Below are 14821 nucleotides of genomic sequence, written 5' to 3'. Positions count from 1 at the left end.
GTTCTATTTTAGAGTAGGTTGAAATAGAATGTGTGCTTTTTCACCTACTCACGTCAGCTTATGGGGATATTATTTTAAAAAATTATGAATTATATTTCATGATTTAGAGTTTGGATTTTTTTAATAGTCAATCTAATTTTTTATAGTAAATGTTAATAAATGAAAACAAATGGTAGCTAAGCAAATAAAATCCATTTAATTAATATGATATTATCGCACAATTTATATACATTAATGTCAATTGCTTCTATTGGTTAAGATTGAGAGAATAAATACAGTGGTTAGGTTAATGCATAAATTTATGTGTATGTATTCTTAATTGATATATATATATATATATATATATATATATTGAGATTTTATTTTCATCAATTTATATAAATACTTATATCTAATAATTCTTATGATTTTGATTTAACCTTAAATATAACAAATTCTAAATATTATTCTACGGTGATTTGATTGAAATCGCTATCTAACAAATTGGAGCTTCTGAACTGTCACAAGAGCCTATGCTTCAAAAGTACTTTGAATCCAATGATTTATTTGAAAACACGAATTAATTATATACTCGTTTCATTTTAAGATTTTTCTTTAACAACTCAAAATTATTATGCTTGAACATGAACTTCTCAAATTCACATTGTTTATATATATGTGTGTGTTTTTTAAGTGTTTGAATATAATGTTTTAAATATGTACTCATCAAGTGATAGAAGACAATGCTAAAACATACATGTTGTTCGTCTAGTGACCGTACAAATATTTTCTTTACAAACATCACGTGTGTTCTCTTTTTTTGGACAAAATCATATAATTTTTCACATTTTTAATATTTTTACTTTTCTTTCATTTTAGTTCAGACTCTTATAATATTTTATATTAAGTACACATAAGATACTCCCACGTATATCGTGACACCTTTAATATACGTGACATAAGATAACACAATCCAAAAGCAAATTAAAACAAACAATAATCTAAAAAATAATTTATGTCATTTCAACAAAAAGTTTATATAATTAACGTTCACGTCTGTGGCATTCTTAATTTTTATACAAATAATTTTTATTTATATATTTAAAATACTTTTTATTAAAATAGATACTTAAAATATATTTTCTTTTTATCAAAGTTAAATAAATATCATTAATTAAAAATATTATATATATTTAAGTAAAAATAATATACTTTAGATATTTATTTTAATAAAAAAACATTTTAAATATAGAATATACTTTAATAATAATTTTTGAATTAATCCAAGAAGTAAAAAATTTCTTACGGTCGCGGTATAGAAAACCTACGTTTCAGTTAATAACAGAAAGCACGCGCTATGATCACGCGCAAAAATCACGAGCGAGGAAACGAACAGTTGGCGGGGGACCACATTTGGAGCACTTATTTGCTCGTTCGAGGGGTTTTTTTCTTCCAGCTCACATGTAACGGTAACACTCTTGTTACGAGATAATAGCACAAATGCCGTAAAAAACTTACTCCTAGTAAATATTTTAATACGACCTGTATTTAATAAAATATCACTTTGATACAAGTTTCATTCCATTTTAGGAATAACAACAGGTTAAATGTTTACATTTTTATTTATCTGGATTCACAAATATAATTTTATGAATTTATGCTTGTATTTACTTACTAATGGTACCTCTTTTGTTAAGAATAATTTGTGAATTTAGATTCTGATGCGTGATAGGCATCTACGATGAAATTTTTATTTATTTTTTATTAATCTAAGGTGATTACAATGTAATATATGTTCTAAAGATTCTCAATTATTTGATAATAAAAAACTCGAACACCCTTGTAATCTCTAGAGCTAAAACTAAGGACTTTTAAATATAACAATCATTCATTTAATCGCTGAGGTAATTTATTTCATGCACGATAAAATTTCTTATTAGTTGCGGCTGGCATGGTTCCATCCGATTTCTAGATTGTAATATATCATAATCATCGTTTATGTTATTTTCTTATTTTTTATGACTAAATATCTATTTTTGATACATATTCGACATGGATGCAAGACAAACATTGAGGATACTATTAGAATCATACACAGTTACAACACTCACTCTTGAGTTTGAATATCGTAGGTGCTCATTACTCGAATTACATGAGACGGATGTAAAATTTTATGTAAATTGACAAATTTATAAAATTATAGAAGGTCAAAAACAGTTTTTTAATAAAAAAATACATAAAAATATTAAAATATATAATAATTTTAAAATTTCAAGGGACAAATGCCTTCATTCGGCCCCTTGATCCATCCTAGCATGCTTATACGTTATTCCACCACGTTTTTACTTCTAAGCTTTTGTTTTGTTTTTCAGTCGTGTGATGTGGTGCGTAAAGAAATATGGTGCCGTCCTGATATGTTCTTTTATTGGGATATGGCTTATGATGCTTTGTAGAGATATATTTGAGATAAATTCGATCAAAGCTCAATCAATACTTAAATCGAATAAACTCGACTCAATCTCGAATTCAGCTCGAATCCTTAACGAGTTAAAACGAACTACTTAATATTGCTCAAAATGTTCACTAACAATTCGAAAAAATAATATATTAAATCTTTAGATTTTTAAATTAAAAATATTAACATTTATATGATATTTTATTTAAATGCAATATAAGATATATTTGTACTTGAGATTCAAGGTAGATCTCGAGTTTTAATTTCAGCCGAACAAGATTTGAAAATGTTTGAGTTAAAAAAATTCGAGCTCAAGTCGAGTTTTAATTTTTTATTTCGAGTTCGAATCAAACTTGCTAATATTAAACCACGAATTTTCGAGTCGAGCTCAATTTTAAATTTTTTTAGTCGAGTTAAACTCAAGAATACTTGAGCTCGATATGCTTGTTTAAAGCCCTAATGCGTTGTCCGAGCATATCTAGATAGAGGCTACCGAAGGGGGGCAAGGACATATACGATGAAATGCAACGATCCCCTCACCTTCCTTTGTCCCCGCCTTTTTGAGTAATCCTTAAAATGGCTCATTCCTTATCCGGACTTGAGAGAGAAGATCAAAGATTGAATGCGAGTAGGGTTTGCTTATTGTTCAGTATGTTCAAAGGACTGTTTTGATCATTAAACTTTTAAATTACGAAGTAATTAGTATTGAGTTTATCAAGCTACTACAATTTAATCATTAAATTTTATTTAACTTTTATACTCAATAATAGATCATTTTATAAATTCTTTTATGACCAAAACCACAATGTGAACATAGGTTTGATTGACATCTATAAGCTATCTATCCTAGACATTGCATATACTAAGAACAAAACCTAAAAAATAAGCCTTTACTAGATTCTAAAACGCCAAGTAAATTAACATGCTGTAACTTAAGGTTCCATAACAAATACAAATTTCAAAGCTAGTTTGTAAACACATGCCAATCGTTAAGAAAACTTTAAACACGAGTCAAACAACATATGCCATGGGTTTTAGATATTAGGCTCTTCATTCGAATAGTTCATACAAATCCCTAAAATCCCAAATCAACCAACCATCCCCATGATATTTAGGTTTTCACTTATCTTTAGTAGATACGCCGTATTTTTCTTGCATCTTAGCGATTTCCTCTTCCTTCTTCTTCTGATCGAACTTCTTGCTCATCTTGGCCTGTTGATAATACAACACGATCAAGTACCTATTGGCGACGTTAAAACCCGAGAGATGATCCACGGCCGTTTTGGCATCGTATATGTCCTCGTAAACGACAAAAGCGGTGCCGCGCGTTTCTTTGCTGGTCCCGATGCGTATCTGGCGAATGGCTCCGTATTTTCCGAATATATCGTACATCTCCTCGCTCGATATGTTGAATGGAAGGTTTCGAACGTAGAGCACCCGGTTGACTTCTGGCGGTAGGCGGGTGTTCGCCTTGCGGAGACTAATTGATGCCATTTGGGCTGAAGAGAACAGCCAAGGTTAAGGTTGAGCAGAAGAAATTGATAAGATCGGCGAAGCAGAGAGGGCTTTATGGGCGGAGCTTGGAGGTTACAGGCGGAGGATTTATTTCATGGATAAATATGAGATTATTGGGCTAATAGTCCATGAAAATATGGGCCTGTAAAGGCCTCACAGTTTTACACGATACAATCTTTTTTTATTTATTTGTAAAAATCTGAATAATTATAACTAGAGTCGAATTAACAAAGTGTAATCGGAATATACAATAAATTTGACAATCCTTCATTTCACTCCAAAACTTTTGTTTTACATAATAAGGAAAAAGAAAAAAATCATTTAAGCCACCCCCTCAATATATGAACATACACTCCCATTCTCTTGGTTTTCACATCAGATTTATGTACGGTTAGTGAATATATGAAGTTATGCCATTTAATCTTTGTAAATACCCGATTCACTAACGACTTGCATAAAACCACACGTGTTTCATATAGATGGTTTCAAATGCATCGATGCATGCACATATCCATTTTGTACTGTTTTTTTCACTCTATTTTAACTGATGATGAAAAATTCAAATGAATATTCCACGTCGCTTCTTTAGGTGTGGTTCAGGGTTTCCTTTCCTCATCATTGCCACAAATTCATCATAATTTATCTTTCCATCCTGCAAAAATACCAAAACATTTGAACATAAACTTGTTCTTTTGTCCATACGTTTATCTAAGATTCAACGCATAAGATCAATACGCTTTAATATCATATTTACACATTCACAACAGATGTAATCAAAACATAGAACAAGTATAAACTGATGTGAATACTTTAACGTACGTTTGTATACATATTTAAGCAATGAAGTCTATGCATGTGTGTGCCATGAATTTATAGTTTGAAGTGATATATATATATATATATAGCTTACATTATCAGTGTCTACTTCAGAAAGAATTTTCTTGATGTCTTTATGATTGATTATGCCATATTCACGAAGAGCTTGTTCTAATTCTTCATTCGTGATGTACCTGAAACAAACACAAAAGTATATATATATATTGTGTTCAGATTCTTAGGAAAAGGGAAGAAGATAAATGTAATAATTAGGGTTTAGATAATAATGGGGTAATTAGTTTTATGAAGATTACCGACCCGCTATTGTCTTTATCGAAGTGCTGGAATGCATGGTAGAGATGTTCTTCTCTATCCATTCGGTTCATATGCATTGTTGCTGTGATGAACTCTTCGTAGTCTATCGTTCCATTCCCGTCTGCATCGGCCTATAATATTCGAATCGAATTAAAGTTAATCGGTTAAATCGATATATATATATATATGAGATTCGTTTGGGAAAGAAAGACTTACTGCTTCCATCAGCTGTTTAACTTCATATTCCGAGAGCTTTGTCCCTTGCTTAGCAAGTCCTTGCTTGAGTTCTTCAAGTGTTATCGTCCCACTGTTGTCGGTATCCATTCCCTTAAACATCACCTTCAATCCCTTTATTTCTTCTTCCGATAAACACCCTGCGATCACCTACGAATTTCGATTTTCGAGTGCGAGTGTTGGATACCAATATTTAAGTTTTTTAAAATACTCGTACGATCTAGTACCTTCAAAGCGACTTTCTTGAACTGGTTCATTGCTTTGAACTGCTTGAGCCTGCTTAGCACCTCGTTGTCGAGTAGCTTATCAGGTGCTTCACCATCTTCTTTCACCCATGGATGATCTAATTACCAAAGCATATGGCTCGACGTTATTTAACGAATTCAAAGCACAAAAAACATTGAGGTATACGTACATATACTTACTTAGAACCTGGACGGTTGTTAATCTCGCACTGGGATTTGAGTTTAGCATCTTTTTCACAAGATCTTTTGCTTGTGGTGAAACTGAAGGCCATGGCTTGCTCGAGAAATCAACGTGGCCTCGCAGTATTGCATTGAATATCCCGGTTTCCGATTCTATCAAACAAAATATAACCATGTAGTTTCAAGCTCCATGATTCTATTCATTACTATACATATGGAATATTGAAAAAAAAAACTGTTAGCTAAGACTGAGAATATCATTAACTTACCAGCCCAGAAAGGAGGAGCACCGGAAAGAAGAATATACAATATAACCCCAAGACTCCATATATCAGCTTCAGGTCCATATCCCCTCTTCAAAACTTCTGGTGCAATGTAATATGCACTTCCAACAATGTCTTTAAATACTTGTCCTGTTCGAAATCAAGATTAAATCTTAGGTTTACTCGCAAGGGTTTGCACGGTTGAAGTTTATAATTTAAGTTCCATTGATTCGGTTAGAAAAGTTTAGAGTGCAATTCTATTGGTTGAATAAATAAAATTATGAGACAATGAGAATCGATTATGGATGTGAAGATTGTCCGTTTGTCACGCCTTCGTAATCTAAAATTTCTTTATTATCTAATAATTAATTTTATAAATAGATTATAAGATTAAGGTTAATTCTATATTATATGTAACTTGTAACATAAATAAAATAATTAAGTGAAAATTAGGTCATGTGAAAGAATACCTGGCTTGAAAAAGATTGAAAGACCGAAATCCGTGGCTTTGAGGGGAGAGTTTTCTTCCTTGCTCAACAACAAGAAATTCTCAGGCTTGAGATCCCTATGGATGACTCCCATGGAATGGAAAGTGTGAACAATTTGAACGATCCTTCGTAGCAAAGCAGCCGCCGCGAGTTCTGTGTAATGTCCCTTAGATATGATCCGATCGAACAGCTCTCCGCCGCGGCACAACTCCATCACCAAATGAACCGACTGCTTATCCTCGTAAGCTCCTTTGAGATCCACGATGTTCGGCTGTCCCGTCAAATGGTGCATTATCTGAACCTCTCTTCGAACATCCTCCCTATCCTCCTCGTTAATCAGTTTCCTCTTGGCTATCGTCTTGCAAGCGAATTGCTCCCCCGTTGCTCTGTTCGTGCACAGATAGGTCACCCCGAACTGTCCCCTCCCCAATTCTTTCCCGATGCTGTACGTTGCTCTGATGTCTTCCATTGGCCTGCCTAACACCGGCCCGATCGCTCCCATCCTGGTCGAGGCTCCTCCTTGAGACGACGAAGGCACTGTTTTGTAGGAAGTCTGTTGTGAATTGGAACAGGTGGGGTTGTCGTTTCTAGTGCCGCCGAGCACGGTGGAGGAGTCTTTGTTATCACCCGATTCGCCTTTGCATTCTCGGCTCGAACAACAGCCGCCCATTTTGATATTCTGGTAGGGTTTAAAGAAAAGGTTACTAGAGGAAGAAGATGTATAGAAAAAAACTCGGACTTTGGTGTAGAAATTGTAGGTGATTTGATGGGGAAGGGTTCTAGGATTTTTAAAGAACATACATTGAGTTTTGTCATATGGAATCTGTTGGAAATGCAACGAAAAAATCTGTTGGCCAAGACATGTTTTGCTGTCTGTTGAAGAACATCCAACAAAGTTTAATTTCTACCAATTTCTTTGTTTGAGCTGATTTTATCAACGGGATTGCTGTTTTTTTTAAGATTTATACTGGGGTTATCCTTTTAATTTTATTTTTTTATAAATTTTTTATTTGTTTCATTTATAATATGAAAACTTGAAAAAATTGTCTTCTTATATTTAAAAGATTTAATATTTTATCGTATTGAATCAATTAATTATTAATATTGTGATTGTTGTCTTTACTTTTTATTACTTCATATCATATATTAATGTCTCATCTAACAAAATGTAGATATTGTCATATAATATTGTTATATTAACCTGATAAAAATATTTAAAAGATAATAAATAAGTTGTCGATAAGAAAAAAAGAGATGACGTGATTTTTTAAAATTATTATATTATTGTAGTTGTTAAATTTTGTTTTAAAAATTGATTTAATGACTAAAATAATAAATTAATAAGCTAGTGACTACCGGTGTGTAATTTACCCTTATTTTAAGTTGAGTTAAATTCTTAGAAAACTCAATCTGCTTAGGCTTCAGGGACAAAAGTACATTTACATCTTGCGAGAGTAATAAAGGGCAGAATCGCACGTTAAGATCTCGTGATGGCGAGTGCTGACGTGGAGGCTTTGGATTTCGAGCCGGAGGACGACGATCTCATGGACGAGGACGCCGGCGGCGGTGACGCCTCCCCTCAAGCCTCCATGCCTAAGCTCAAGTCAGCCATCACTGGCGGCGCTTCCATTTCTCTTTCTGGCCCTAAGAAGACTAAAGGCCGTGGCTTCCGCCAGGACGACGCCGACCGCCACTCCCATCTCGCCTCTCGAGACTTCGACTCTATCGGCTCTGATGGTGGCCCCGGTCCCCAGAGATGTTAGTTCCTACACTAAACCCTAAGTTTTCTTTCTCTGTTTATTTATGTTTTTTTAAGATTTTTCTTGCCTATAAGATGAGATAATTTTGAAATTGGTCAAAAATTTTGTTCATTGATTTTAGAATAATTTTGGTTGAAATTACTTGGGAGTTTTGGCAGTTTTGCTTAATGTTAAAGCTTGAATAGGTTTCTGATTTCATTTCTTTGTGTAATGGTTGTGAGTATCTTTACTCGAAGAAGTTATTTTTTAATTTTATGAAGTTATTTACTCTAAGAAACATTTCATTATAAATTACGGTGATTTGTAACGGGGAACTTAAACAGTTCATTTTTTATAATACTCATACAGCATTATTTTTTATTTCTCTAATTCATGGATTTGTTGGATGCTTCATGAATTTTCTGTCCATTAGTGAGACTAGAACAAGTTTAATGACAGATGCTTCATGAGTCCACATTAGATGAGCAACCGAAGAACTGTAAGGTGTGATATCATTAACCCTAAATTGATTTAGGGTGACTGTTGAGGGTTTGGGTTAGGGTCATTCTGTTGATTTATTCTATTGTTAGAAGCTTGGAGCAGGGATAGATCCTGTTTTCTTGATGGAATTTGGTTGGGACATCATTGTTGAGGTTTATAGATAGGCATATGCTCTTCCTTGAGGAAAACAAAGTTACCTGTTTCAACCTCCAAATTGCTTGCGTTAGACATTTTATGTTGTGTTCTGAGAAATCTTCTGCCTGTCCAACTGTTTTAAGATATGCAACCTTTTTGTGTACGGTCCTTGTTTTGTTACATGATGTCAATTTAAGACAAAAGCAATTGTGTCCCGATTGAAGTAGGATTTTCCATTTTTGTAAACTATTTTTCTCTCATTCTATGTAGTAATATTTCCTTTCATTTATCATTGATAAACTTGCAGCTATTGAAGGATGGATAATCTTGGTTACTGGTGTACAAGAGGAAGCACAAGAGGATGATTTACACAACACATTTGGTGAATTTGGCGAGATCAAGAACTTGCATTTGAATCTTGATCGTCGCACTGGATTTGTCAAGGTAAGCAACGAGTAAAGTGGTGTAGTTCTCTTAGTGACCATTGGTTCGGGGAACTGTGTGTTTCCTTGCACATGCATATATATATATATGCGTGTGTCTATGATTCTTTTGGAATGTTTTGTCTGTATCTGCATGTTTAACATTTTATTTTTTGTGTTTATAGTAAGATATTGAGCAGTTAAGTGTTTCTAACCACTTTCAGTTGTTACTTGGTGCTGGTTTGACACATTAGAATACTGTTATTTGATAGCATTGATTGAAGATAAGAAACCAAAGGGAAATTCTTGGACTAATTTTTGCCTTCTTTTTCAGTATTTTTTTATTTTTGTATAATTTTGTTCAAGGAAAACTAATGTGCGTGTTTCCACTTAGGGATATGCACTCATTGAATATGAAAAGTTTGAAGAAGCAAAGAATGCCATATCTGCAACGGATGGAGCAGAACTTCTTACACATACTATCAATGTTAATTGGGCCTTTAGTAATGGACCCAGTATTGGAGCCTCCAAGAGAAAAAATATGAGGTTTGTGTATTAATATGCTTTTGACTGTTGCATAATCTGTTAAATTTATCGTATAGAATCAGTGGAAAGAGGATCTATTCATTCAACCCAACTGAACTTGAGTTAAATTTATAACATTTTAAGCCTTTTACCGAAGCCATCCAAATTTGAATGACTTGAATGTAGATGGCATGTGCCAGCCAACCTAGTCTGATTCTCGAAACTTGGCCCAAGCATTTTCTTTTCCTTTTAAATTAATTTTATTTGAAAGGTAACAAACACAGATAACAACTTTGTGCAGAAGGCATGCTTGATGGTATTTTTTTCTTTGCTTGCATGTTTACATTCTCCTTTATACTACCCAAACTGATACATCTCAAGCCATAATGACCTGTCATTGCTGATTTGGTGCTAATGCCATGGTTTTTCTGTTTGAAAATAGATACTTTTAGCTGCTGAATGGAAACTGTTGTGCTTAATCTAACAATACTCTCTACCTTGCAGAGCCGGACGGACACATCGCTCTCGGAGTCCTAGAAGAAGATTCTAACTTGATCTCTATTTATGAAGGTGAATTTGTAACGAGAGATTTGAAATTTGGTGTTTGAAATTTACTGAGCTATGAAGTTTTATTTGTCTACAATGGTGTATGCATCAATCCTTTTTTTTTTATACGGTGCCGAGTGGTGAATGGTGCTTGTGCTTTAGTCTTCAGTCGCAGCTTTTTGTCTCTTATTTGTGATCATCGTTTCATTTGGCTCATATATCTAAGTCACAATGCTTGAAGCAAGGAATGAAAGAATAAAGGTGAGAAATGCTAAACACAAAATAAAATATTCGTCAGCACAGGTATCAAGTATGGCAGTCAAGAGTAAGAAAGTAATTCGCATTTTTGAAAAACTTAAAACTTTGACAGCAATTGATGCGATGATTAATGTAAATGCATATGAATCTCTACCCCAAGGCAAAGATGATAGACTGTTGAAAATATAGAAGAATTGGTAATACAAATGAGTCGCAAAACAAGCATTCAACCCGAGAGAGTATTGTGAACTGATTTTCGAAGCATTAAAAGATGGCTACTTTGAACGTGATCGGCGTGCATGGTGAAACTGGCATTGAGAAGACTGCCCTCATCAATCGAGTAGCTAAATTGGCTAAGGCAGTCAAGGTGTTCGATTGGGTGGCTCTTGCAGATGTTGAGAACAGTCAGAGAGATTGCAGAGTGTATTGGTCTCAAATTTCAAGAGGACACAGCAGCTGCAAGAGCACTACAGGCTAAGCCCCACACCGGGGAAAGAGAAAAACGTTCTAGTGATTTTGGATAATATTTGGACGAGTTTAAAGCTGGAAGAAGTTGGAATCCCTTTTGGAGATCATCAGCATAGTGGGTGCAAGATTCAGGTATCATCAAGAGATCCCGGTGTCTTATTCGAAATGAATGCCGATAAATCTTTCCCTGTTCATGTTTTAAATGGAGAAGTCTGGAATCTGTACTAATATATAGTGAAATTAACAATTATTCTTTTAAACAAGTGAATGAATTTAATACTTATTAAGATAAGAATAAACTCATGACTAACTTAATTCCTCCATTGGAATTCTCGATAAATCATAATGCATGAAGCAAAGAATGACAGAATAAAGTCTAGACATACTAAATACAAAATAAAATATTCGTCAGCCCAGGTATCAAGTAAGATTGTCAAGAGCTAGAGAAGAATTTGCATTTTTTAAAAATTTACAAAATAATGCGACGACTAAAGTAAAAGCAAGGAAATTTCTCCCCCAAAAGCAAAGATGATCGACTGTAAGAAAAGAACAATGGTAGCTTTAAAGTTACCGCAATTCTATTCTATATATATCTTGTTGCCTAATTAGTAGTTTGGGGCATCGCCCACAACATTATCTGCTACCGTTTTGCTTTCTGACATTGTCATTCGTTTTCCTTTCCATTTATTTGCTTTCTCACATTGTTTCTACGGGTTTTTTTCTCAAAAGTTATTTGTAGTCACTGAAAGAGTGGGGGATGGAGGTTGTTCCTGCTAATGTAGCTTTGAACGCTGTTCATGCTATCATCACACCCCCCAAACGTGAAATTAGTTTCATCTTTTCCTACAAGAGAAAGACTGAGAACCGTGACCTTAAATTTAAGAGGCTGAAAATGGTATGGGAGAGAGTGCTATATGCTGTGGATTTTGCTGACAGAAACGGAGAAGAAATCTTACAGGATATGAGATAGTGGCAGAAACAAGCAGGATCTATGGTTGAGGAGCTCCCGGAGATAGTGGCATACGAGGAAATGTACAAGAGATTAGACACCAAGGAAGGACAAAACGACATCTTCAGGCTTGCAAAATCTAGGGAGAATAGGAAAAAGGATCTAGGTAGCATTAGGTTTATTAAGGACAACAATGGTGTTCTTTTAGCGAAAGATCATGATATTATGAGGGTTTGGGGTAGTTACTTCTTTGACTTATTTAATGATGGTGCCTCTACATGTAGAGATAGTACCGTTGATGGGTCAGCCGACCATACTACGGCCAATGACTGCCCTACAAGTAGGATTGGGCTTGAGGAAGTCAAAATGACTCTTAGAAAGATGGGAAGGGACAAAGCTGTCGGTCCTGATCAAATTCCTATCACTGTGTGGTTGGCCCTAGGAGAAGAGGGAGTTAAGTGGTTGACCAACATCTTTAATATTATTTTAGAGACTGCCAAGATGCCAGAGGAGTGGAGAGAGTCTACGGTGATACCAATCTATAAGAATAAAGGAGATCCCCAACGTTGTGGTAACTACAGAGGTATTAAACTACTCAGCCATTCCATGAAGCTATGGGAAAGGGTGATAGAGGCTAGGTTGAGACAAGTTACTAGGGTTTCGGAAAACCAATTTGGCTTCATGCCAGGTAGGTCTACCACGGAGGCGATTCATCTACTTCGACGGCTTATGGAGAAATATAGGGAAAAGGCTAGAGATCTTCACATGGCGTTCATTGACCTTGAGAAGGCTTATGATAGCGTTCCCCGTGATACGATCTGGAAGACTTTGGAAACGAGACGGATCCCAACTGCTTATATCCGGGCAATTCGTGATATGTATTGTAGATCTACTACATACGTCAGGACTACAGTTGGCGACACCGAGGCTTTCCCGGTGGAAATCGGACTCCACCAGGGGTCGGCTCTTAGCCCATACATCTTCGCCTTGATTATGGACGACATCTTTTGTGCGACACCAGATGGTGTTCCATGGTGTATGCTTTTCGCTGACGACATTGTCCTAGTTGCTGAAACAAAATCTGAGTTGAATAGTAGACTGGCTACCTGGAAGACTGCTTTGGAAGAAAAAGGTCTAAGGATCAATATTGAAAAGACAGAGTATTTATGCTCAAACTTCAGTGGTGTCCAAAATGATGAAGATGTAGAAGTATGCTTAGAAGGACACGTTCTTCCCTCAAAGGATTGTTTCAAGTACCTAGGGTCTATGATACATAAAGATGGGGGTGTAGATGATGACGTTACACACCGTATAAAGGCGGGATGGCTAAAGTGGAGGGCCGCAACTGGAGTTTTGTCTGACAAGAAGGTGCCTCTAAAACTTAAGGGAAATTTTTATAAAATGGCAATAAGACCAGCGATGTTGTATGGATCAGAATGTTGGGCAACTAAGAATGATCACGTAAGGAGGATAGAGGCCACAGAAATGAGAATGCTTCGATGGACATGCGGTAGGACTTTGTGGGATATGACAACAAACTCTGCAATTAGGATGTCCTTGGGGGTGGTGCCTGTTTCTGAAAAATTGAGGGAGTGAAGACTACGGTGGTTTGGGCATGTCCTTAGGCGACTACCGTCGGATGCGGTCAGGAGGGTAGAGTCGATTACAGTCGACGGTGTTAGAAGGAGAGGACGACCAAGGCAGAAGTGAGAAGACTGCTTGAGATCTGATATGATGGATTTAGCCCTTTCCGAGGACATGACCTCTGATAGGAAAGTATGGAGACTTAAGACTAGGGTAGTCGAGTAGTGTGGGTCACATCTTTAGGGTGTAACATCTCTGTCTTCTTATATTACCTTTGTAGTAATTTTCATGACTTCTACTTTTTATACGTTTCTGTTATTGGTATTTATGAAGGCTTAGAACTGGGCTTGCTACCGTTGACTTCTGTGTATCATTCTCTTCACTTTTAAATTTAGTCGGGTCTTACTTTTCTATCTATATGCATAGATCTTTTCGCAGGGATTTATTTGCAGGGATTACTTCCCATTATAGACGCACATACGTTATTAATGATTGCATATGAATACTGTTCAATTATGTATTTATGTATTTAGTTATACATGCATTGCATTTTATCTATATTTTTATTTTTCTGACTGCCGGAGGTCTTCCACGAAAGCTACTCTCAACCTGGCGTTGGGGGCAGCCTACTACTCTACCTCCCCCTTACCCCATTGCATATGGGAATTGGGTTTTGTTGTTGTTGTTGTTGTTGTTACTTCCTCAGCAAGAAAGCAGATGAGGATGCACGTGTCCTTGATAAGCTTCTAGATCTTCATAGTGCATTCGAAGACAATGTTTCTCACCCTTATTATCCACAGGTGAGATGGGTCACACCATCAGAGAGTTACGTAGCCTTCGATTCAAGAGAGTCTATTTTGAATCTGATTTTAGGGGTATTCAAAGATGATACTTTGAAGCTAATCGGCGTGCATGGTGAAGCTGGCGTTGGGAAGACAACACTCATCAATCGAGTGGCTAAAATGGCTAAGGCAGTCAAGGTGTTTGATTGGGTGGCTCTTGCAGATGTAACCCAGACACCAGATGTTACGAACATTCAAAGAGAGATTGCAGAGTGTATTGGTCTCAAACTCTCAATTTTCAAGAGGACACAGCAACTGCAAGAGCATACAGGCTAAACACTACACTGGGGAAGGAGAAAAACGTTTTGGTGATTTTGGATAATATTTGGACGAGTTTAAAGCTGGAAGAAGTTGGAATCACG

At 35.7% G+C, this 14821-nt stretch overlaps 2 protein-coding genes and 1 pseudogene across 2 annotated transcripts; 1 reads left to right on the top strand and 2 right to left on the bottom strand.

Moving 5' to 3' along the window:
* Window positions 1-3399: 3399 nt before the first annotated feature.
* Window positions 3400-4038, bottom strand: LOC120162457 (splicing factor 3B subunit 6-like protein). The gene has a single exon (XM_039172603.1). The coding sequence runs from the start codon at window positions 3926-3928 to the stop codon at window positions 3554-3556; it is 375 nt and encodes a 124-aa protein (XP_039028534.1). The 5' UTR covers window positions 3929-4038; the 3' UTR covers window positions 3400-3553.
* A 470-nt stretch (window positions 4039-4508) lies between these two features.
* LOC120162379 lies at window positions 4509-6995 on the bottom strand (annotated as a pseudogene).
* Window positions 6996-7903: 908 nt separating this feature from the next.
* LOC120162456 (RNA-binding protein Y14-like) lies at window positions 7904-10455 on the top strand. Its single transcript, XM_039172601.1, has 4 exons — window positions 7904-8248; window positions 9173-9309; window positions 9682-9833; window positions 10317-10455. Exons 1-4 carry the CDS (start codon window positions 7981-7983, stop codon window positions 10360-10362), a joined length of 603 nt encoding a protein of 200 aa, XP_039028532.1. The 5' UTR covers window positions 7904-7980; the 3' UTR covers window positions 10363-10455.
* Window positions 10456-14821: the final 4366 nt, after the last annotated feature.

Source organism: Hibiscus syriacus, unplaced genomic scaffold (genome assembly GCF_006381635.1).
Source record: "Hibiscus syriacus cultivar Baekdansim isolate YM2019G1 unplaced genomic scaffold, ASM638163v2 tig00111402_pilon, whole genome shotgun sequence".
NCBI classification, from domain to species: domain Eukaryota; kingdom Viridiplantae; phylum Streptophyta; class Magnoliopsida; order Malvales; family Malvaceae; genus Hibiscus; species Hibiscus syriacus.
Note: the sequence above shows the minus strand (reverse complement) of the source record. Positions and strands in the feature narration are given on the sequence as shown.